The following is an 8,992-nucleotide window of genomic DNA, read 5'->3' on the forward strand; positions in this document are numbered from 1 at the left end:
TGCGGCTGGGTATGGTTTACCATTAATTCTGTTGCATGTCACACATTTTCGTATCTTTGTCTGGACACATCTGCGAATGGAAGGAATCCAGTACTTCTGACGTAAGTAAGTTATGGTAGCGTTCTCTCCACTATGTAGATGGCGGGTATGGACATCTCGAACAATCAGGCGTGTCAGTGTGTGTTTGGGGGGAAATAAGTATGGGAACCTGGTAGCATATTCTAATGGGGCGTTTTGTATTCTCCCCCCCCCCCCCCCCCCACAACGTAAATCTCCTCTGTCGTCAAGAAATAGTTGCAACTGGCGCACTATGGGTAGTCTCTTCTCAGAGGTCTTTAGGCTGGATATTTCTCTGGCATATTCAGTGCGCCTGCAATTCTGTAGCCACCTGTGCTCTGCGTTCTATAGTTCTGTTACGTTTAAAGGGGTCTCTTCGTCGTATGGTGACGGCCCTGCAGTTGTTTATAAATCTAAAGACATATGCAGTGACTCGAATAAGTTTTCTATAGCTGTTGTACCTTGACAAGTTTAATAAAACGTGTAGACCGTCTTGAAGTAGACTGCCTGGAAACGGATGTTCATCTGTTCCTTGCGTCTCGTCTGTCAAGGTTGCCATGGTGATGGTGTCTGCCTGCATCCATACAGGCCACTGAGTTTGGTTAGTTAACCAGTCTGGACCATGCATCCATAGGTGATTGTTTCTGAACTGGGATGCTGTGATACCTCTTGTGAGAAGGTCGGCTGGATAGTGTTTTGTGGGACAGTATTTCCACTTCCGGTTCTGGGCTAGGTCTCTTATATCTGTATCTCTATTTTGGACGAATCTGTTTACCGGTCTCGAGGTGCTCAGCCAGTGTAACACGATTTGACTGTCTGACCAAAATATCACATCTTGTATGTCTATCGCTTGTAGAATGTGTCTTGCTAAACGTGCTCCGATCACGGCTGCCATCAGTTCTAACTTTGGCAATGTAATTTTCTTCAAGGTACCACACGGGATTTTGCCATCACTAGAGTCGATTGTTGTCGTCTGCAAAGGTAAGCTGTCGCGCCGTAAGCTTGGATACTAGCATCAACCAAAACATGTAGGATAGTATCATCTGCTGTTGGGTGTTTATCGTCTGTATCGTATGAATTGAAGAGGCGGTGGGGGATTCTCATTTCTCACTTATCGGACAGAAAAATCTCTATTTTTAGAAATGCTGGAAAATCTTATCTCACATGGGTTATCCCACACTCCTGTGACGGACTACTTCATGCACTGGATATACATATTATTTATGTAAAATAATTAAAAATCAGGTACCTTTATCTTTTCTCTCCGTTCCTTATAGTGTATTTCTCGATTCAAAATTCGTTACTTTATGATAAGAACGTACCGTTACGCTACTAACGATAAAACTAAAGCGGAACTTTGTTATTGTGCGTCACTGAAATGTCACGACGTCACTTCTGCTTACGGACGTCAGTTTCCCGCGTTTTAAATAGTTCCATATTTTAATTAGCAAATAATCAAGGCTTTCGAGTTGTTTATCGTCTGATTTACCACGGTTCAGAGTTCAGATGCGTAGGAATTGAACCACGAGGGCGTTAGCCCGAGTGGTTAAATACTGAAGCATCTGAACGATGAACCGTGGTAAATTAGACGATAAATAACAAGAAAGCCTTGATTGTTTTCATTCTGACATGCTCATTGATATATTTTAATAGATATTATACTGGACTTCCTTTACGCGAGGAGTAATGTATCGAACGTCATGCGGCAATATGACGTCAATTATGACGTCATAATGCTCTCTTACCGGTCCGCGCGTCAACCGTTGTTTATCGCAGAATATATCGAGCTTGATTTTCTTCTTTGTTTAACTGGAAATCAAATCGAGCCATGTTAGAATGCTTGTTTTCATTGTTTCTGTTGTGGTAAGTGAGAATTAGAATCCATCATTGGTGTTCGGTGAAGATCGGAAATCCCAACCCTCGGGCGCACCGATCAAGTCTTAAACTCGGCACAGCCTCGTTTAAGACTTGAGCGGTGCGCCCTCGGGTTGAGATTTTCTGACCTTAACCGAAGACCAATGACAGATTCTCTATTTCTCACTTATCGGACAGAAAAATCTCTATATTTAGAAATGCTGGAAAACCTTATCTCACATGGGTTATCCCACACTCCTGTGTCGGACTACTTCATGCACTGAATATACATATTATTTATGTAAAATAATTAAAAATCAGGTACCTTTATCTTTTCTCTCCGTTCCTTATAGTGTATTTTTCGATTCAAAATTCGTTACTTTATGATAAGAACGTACCGTTACGCTACAAACGATAAAACTAAAGCGGAACTTTGTTATTGTGCGTCACTGAAATGTCATGACGTCTTTTCTGCTTACGGACGTCAATTTCCCGCGTTTTAAATAGTTCCATATTTTCATGCTTGTTTTCGTTGTTTCTGTTGTGGTAAGTGAGAAATAGAATCCATCATTGGCGTTCGGTGAAGATCGGAAATCCCAACCCTCGGGCGCACCGCTCAAGTCTTAAACTCGGCACAGCCTCGTTTAAGACTTGAACGGTGCGCCCTCGGGTTGGGATTTTCTGATCTTAACCGAAGACCCATGACAGATTCTCTATTTCCATAACGTCATTTACGTCACGTGGAATATGGAGCCATTTCTTATAGATGTCGTCTGGTAAAACTTTATCCCACGTGTGCTTGCCTTTCCATAGATCTTGGAGTAGAATTTTCGCGCGTATTAATACTGGGCTAAGTAAGCCAAGTGGGTCGTATACTCGGGATGTAAACTTTTAGTCACATTTTGGGTTATTGGAATGTCTCTGTTCGGGTATGATATCTCGTCTGTGTCGGTAGTCCAAAGCATGCCAAGAATTTTTGTTACTTTGTCGCTGTCAAGGACACCTTCTTCTGTAGCGGCTACTTGCAATCATCGACTGTTTGATGCCCACGATCTCGGGTTGAATCATCCTTGTAGCATCAGAACCCTTGTGTCTCGGAAGTACCTCAAAACTTCATCTTTTGTTTGGAAACTCGCTAATATGTTGTCTACGTACAAGTCTTTCTTCAGGAATCAGCTGACCCAGCTGTTAGCGTTGTTGTCAAGATGTTTGAGTAGTGTAGCACTGAGTATAAATGGGGAGCAAGTTGCACCGAATAAAACGGCTTTGAATCGGTATGCTGATAACGTGCTATCTGGATTACTCGGATCACTCAACCATAAAAATCTTGTCACATCTCTGTCTTCTTTTTCTAGGCGTACATTCAGGAATGCTTTCTCTATATCTGTTGATACTGCGTACTTTCCAAGTAGGAATCTTACTAGAATATACGATAGATCATTTAGTGAGGGTGGGGTGGAGTCAAGACAGTCATTCAAGCTGGGGGAATAAATCGATTCCCTACAACTACAATCATACACTATACGAATGGGCGTGGTGGTGGAATCTTTTATGACTGCATGGTGTGGAATATAGTGTACTTCCGGGGGTAGTTTCTCATTATCGTCAACTTTCTCAATGAAATCTCGTCTCTCTTGTTCTTGTAGTATCTCTGCATACTTCTCTAGGATCTTAGGTTCTCTGCGTAGTCGTCTTATCAGGGATTCGGTTCTTCTCTTGGTTACTTCATAGTTTGTAGGGAGATGGGCGTGGTCTACTTTCCAGGGTAGTTTAGCTTCATACTTTCCGTTGGTAAACTTGATAGCATTCTCCTGATATGTCTGTAATTTATCTTTACCTTGGTCGTCTTCGTGAATTATTCCAACTGACTCCAATTTCCAAAATCGGTCTATATCTGTATTTACATTTAGGGCAAAACAAGACTGTGTCATAACTCTGGTTGTTTCAACTGGACATGACAATAAATAACCAATACTCGAACTTACGGCTGTAGGCCCGTTACCTCGAATCGTCTGGTTACCTACGATGCTCCAGTAATGGTCAGCTCCTATCAATAATGAAATATCAAACTGGTCTTCATCTATCACGGGATGTGCTAACTTCAGGTTTCTCAGATATGGTGAAGACAGGACAGAATTCGGGATATACCGTAAGATGACGGCAGTTGTCGGAACGATCATCACTTGAAGTGGAATCTTGGCTCCAACATCTGTAAGTAAATATATGGTTGTAGTATCGAGGTGTCTCTGATTCTGTGATGTGTCTCCAAATGTTGCTAGACTGATGACTGTGCTACCATTGGGTTTGACTTTAGTGTTTGAGCGAGCTTCTCCGATATGAATGAGTACTTATGTATGCCTTTCCTTGAAAACATCTTAAATATTGATGCATAAACTTTAGATTTAAAAAGATATTTGGGCAGTTGAATTAATTATTTATCGAATCACACTCGTACTAATTATTTTCATAATATTGCGACCTTTTTGTGTTTTTTATTGAATAACTGATAATAAACAGAAAATCTTAATCAAAAGTTTGATTTTATGATTGTTAAATTGTCCAGAGTGCTGTCCCGTATTCATCAGTGTATAAAGTTTGACTTTAAATTACTTTCTTTTCAGGGCCTTATGCAGTTGCATGCTGTTTTTCATTCAGAATCCTTTTAGATCAGTCTCTGCAGCTATTTTTAACATGTGATTGATACAACCGTTTGAACACCATGTGTGGAACTGCCGACTTTTTAAAACAAGAGGGCCAAGATGACCTTAGGTCGCTCACCTGAGTAACACATAACAGTGTAAACATGTTTTACCTAGTGATTTCACGGAGACAAATATTCTAACCAATTTTCATTGATTGGACCAAACAAAACGTGGCCTCTTTGAGTGTAAACAAGCATTTTCTTTGATTTGACATAGTGACCTTGTTTTTTACTCCACATGACCCAGATTTAAAGATTTTGAAAACAAACATTCTGAGTTTCGGGAAGATTGGAGCAAAAAAGTGGCCTCTAGAGTGTATACAAGCTTTTCCTTTGATTTTACCTAGTGACCTAGTTTTCGATTCTACGTGACCCAGATTTGAAATGATCCAAGAATTCATGACAACAAACATTCTGACCAAGTTTTATGAAGATAGAATAAAACATGTGTCCCTTAGGGTGTAAACAAGCTTATTCTTTGATTTGACCTGGTGACCTCACATTACCCAGATAAAAATTCATTCGAGATATCATGCAGACAAACATTCTATCCAAGTTTCATGCACATCAAATGAAAAATGCAGCCCCTATTGCATGCACAAGGTTTTTCTTAGATTTTATCAGTTGACCTAATTTTTGAACCCAGAGTGGTCCAGATTTTAGCTTCATCATCATTTTGACCAAGTTTCATGAAGATAAGGTCATAAACGTGGCCACTTTGTGCTCAGGTGAGCTAAAAATGTATAGATCTGATAAAAATTGAGAAAATGGAAGTAAAGGGTGACATATGCGCACGTTACGCTGCTTGAAACCAATTTTACATTCGTATGCGCATTGCGGGGGTTTGATCTGTTGATTATTTATTTATTTAATCAAAGCAAGATTTAACAAATTTACTAGCATTATCTTAGCTTGTGGCACGAGTTAAAATAAGTATTTATCTTATTTTACGGACTGCTTTTAAACATTTTTTTCTTAATTCCAAAAATTAAATTTTGTGAAGAAAAGATTGAAATTGTACTAGTATTTATTTTAAAGCAAAAGTGCGGACAATTGTGAACATTCATACCATGTAACATTTTTATGTGACACATTTTGGCGGGGAAAGGAGCTGCATACAGAAATACCCATCAATACAGATATTTATTATCTTTTTCCACTTCAATTAAAGGTTCTTATTCAGGAGTTATCCAAGATAAAGGTTAATTATAAAAAATATCACTTATGCGGATGAGCGAACAAGAACAACGAAAATGAGGACCTTAAAGTTGTTTTGTATGCGCGGAAATATAGAAATATTTAAGCAATCCCAATCTGACTAAAGTACTTGATCTTCTAAACGAAGATCTGAGAACGACCCATTCGCATACGTCTTCTGTATATTTTGGATTTCCAGTATTGCTATTTTTATTTTAATCAATCAGACGACTTGTTCGAATGTCAAAGAGTAAGAAAAATGTGCAGTCATTCCGGGGTTCGAACCCGGGACCCCTTGCTTACAAAGTGTAAGCAAGTGGCCTACCGACTGAGATAATCGGCTATCTGACACAATATGGCAAAAGAATTGTAAATATCAAAAGTCAAGGCTACAGGTAGATTTGCAAGATGTTGTAAGTTAAGCTCTGATTGGCTAGCGAAAGGGTCGTCAGAACGAGGCTATGAATAGGTCGTTCTCAGATCCTATGCGTAGCGTAATAGGAGATGTACTTTAGTCAGATTGAAGCAATCCTGAAGATACAGAATATGTCGTGTTTATTTCATTGGTTATTAGGAATAGAAAAAAATAAACCAGAAACATAATGGGACACGCGAGCGCGGTCGACACAGTTCGAAACAAATTAGCTCAAAACATTCGCACGTCGGGGTTTTAATCTGGTTAATAGTTCTGTTATTATTATAATATAAATGCTCTGATAAATTATGTTTTAACATTCTCTTAACTACAAAACTCAAACTTTGTGGAACAGTCAAAGATGTAGGACAAATAATTGAATGCCAGTTACTTAGTTGGACGTATATCAGTTTCTATTTCAATATAAAGTGTGTTGAATCTGATGCAATATGACGCCAATTTGGAAAAAAAACGGGGAAAAAAAATAAACAGTTAATCAATCATAGAATGGACACTATAGAAGTACAATAATACAGCCTTTCAATAGTTTCGTGCTTTTGATCGAAACAACATTACGACAACTAGGACTTTGATGGTATGTCATTTGAGGAAAACATGCTGTAGTTAACAAATTAATTTAAAAAGTTTTGGTTCGTTTGTTTGATAATAATTTTAGTTGACATTTTGAAGAATAACAATTTTATTCAATATTTGCAACCTTAGACATAATAATTTATTTTTTGCAATCACAGATAATTGATATAGGTTAACAAAACCGCGGTTCCACACGTTGAACCTTTGAAGTACCTTCGAGCTCCCTCCATGTCTTATAGCTCCATGGTTTTTGGTAAATTAGCAAAGAATTTAATAAAACTTAAATGTACATGCACCAAGCAGTTTTCGACAAGTGTGTAATATTTGTTACTGCATTTATATTTTTAATAGATTCAACAGTTAGGTATTATGGTTACAATCAGGAAAAAAAAACGAAAACAAGGGACTTCATTAAGTGTTCTACAATCTAAGTATTTATGTTTTCAGTGTATAATGTAAATTTCTGAACAACCTTTTGTTTGGAAACCAGTTTAAAGAGGCACTCTTTTACCAGTTCTAGTATCGAGCACCACATTAAGTTGTGTTTGTTCTTGTTGGACGTTTAATGTCACATCGACACCTATATAAGTCATTGGAAGACCCCATTTACCCTCCGGGCATTATTTCAAGTATGGGCGGGCACCTGAGTCAACCAACAGCCTTCCGTGTCAGCTGAGTGGTTTCTCCGCATAGAATAGTTCTACTTCCAGAGGTTTCTAATCCACGGCGGTGAGGGACAATTGCTGCGAAGTGATGAAGTGACATTAGAACTGTATCTCAGGTTTTTTTCCAAACGTTTTAAATATGGCGTTGAATTTAGATGAAGAATGACAGATGGTAACAAGCAAAGTCAATGAATTGGTATCCCCCGCCGAATGGGTTTGTGGTGGGGAATGGTAAAGAAATATATACGACGAAGGAATTATTTTTACGGTGGGGTGGGGTAGGGGTGGGGGTAGAGGAAATGGTGTGACTAGGGCAGTAAGAATGACCATGTATGGGTACACAGCTTCACATGTTGATAATAAATGTTCATGTAAAAAATGAAAAAAGTTTAATGGAATTTTGCCAATTGGTAAGTTTGTAATGCACAACTATATGAATTTTTAAACAATTACAGGGCAATATCTCTAGATAACACTAGAAAGGGGTCTCCGTGGCCGAGTGGTTAAGGTCGCTGACTTCCAATCACTTGCTCCTTACCGACGTGAATTCGAGCCTCACTCGGGGCATTGAATTCTTCATGTGAGGAAGCCATCCAGCTAGCTTACGGAAGGTCGGTTGTTCTATCCAGGTACCCGCTCGAGATGAAATAACGCACGGAGGGGCACCTGAAGTCTTCCTGTAATTGTGTCGGTGCGACGTTAAACCCAGCAAAAAAATAAAACAAAACAATATTAACACTAGAAAGCACTAGGTGTTACTTGGGCAATGAGTAAATATTGACGTGCCGCATTTCCCTATACTGGGGAACATGTATTATGAAGTTTTCTTTAAGTATTCCAAACCACTTCCGAAATATGGCTCAACGCCAAAACCTTCGGCGACGGATAATAAAGAAACAAGTCCGTCTGTCATTCGTGCAATTTTTGGTCATAGCTATTTCAGTCCGTTATTTAAAACCCGTGGTTGAGTATATGCTACAACTGTGTTGTAATTAGAAACACATCACGTCTATTGTTCAGCTCTTTCACACTTGATCAGTACAGTTTCCTCTTTGTGCGATGACGTGGCAGATGGGGACACATTACGTTTTGTTAATTGTACCTTGTCCTGCTTGTTCTACCCTTAATCTTGATAAATATAAAAGTTAATAGCGTTTTTAATTCGCTCTGACTAAAGATTGAAATTTATTTCTGAATTCATGTAATATAACACTTATTAAATGATTAAATGTCGTACCGGTTTTGCGCGTGACATGTCATCTCATCATGGGTAACATTTGTGCCAAGTAATATTAAAATCTCTTCATGGATGGCAGAGTTATGGACCGGACACGAAACAGACCCTGTTCATGCCATAATAACTACCTCTGAGCTAGGGGTCTGAATATTCTGCATGACACATCGTCTGATTATGAGGTACATTTGTGCCAAGTAATATTAAAATCCCTATATAGATGGCAGAGTTGTGGACCGGACAGGAAAAAAGACGTTGACCTTTGACCTCCAATT

The 8,992-nt window shown here is 38.9% G+C and overlaps 1 protein-coding gene across 1 annotated transcript; it reads right to left on the reverse strand.

The window, feature by feature from the left end:
• Nucleotides 1–361: 361 nt before the first annotated feature.
• On the reverse strand, nucleotides 362–7,411 carry LOC123533397 (uncharacterized). Its single transcript, XM_053533574.1, has 3 exons — nucleotides 7,330–7,411; nucleotides 3,093–4,237; nucleotides 362–1,066 (listed from the first exon to the last, which is right to left on the reverse strand). The coding sequence occupies exons 1-3, from the start codon at nucleotides 7,409–7,411 to the stop codon at nucleotides 362–364; spliced, it is 1,932 nt and encodes a 643-aa protein (XP_053389549.1).
• Nucleotides 7,412–8,992: the final 1,581 nt, after the last annotated feature.

Source organism: Mercenaria mercenaria, unplaced genomic scaffold (assembly GCF_021730395.1).
Source record: "Mercenaria mercenaria strain notata unplaced genomic scaffold, MADL_Memer_1 contig_2877, whole genome shotgun sequence".
In the NCBI taxonomy this organism is placed as follows: Eukaryota; Metazoa; Mollusca; class Bivalvia; order Venerida; family Veneridae; genus Mercenaria; species Mercenaria mercenaria.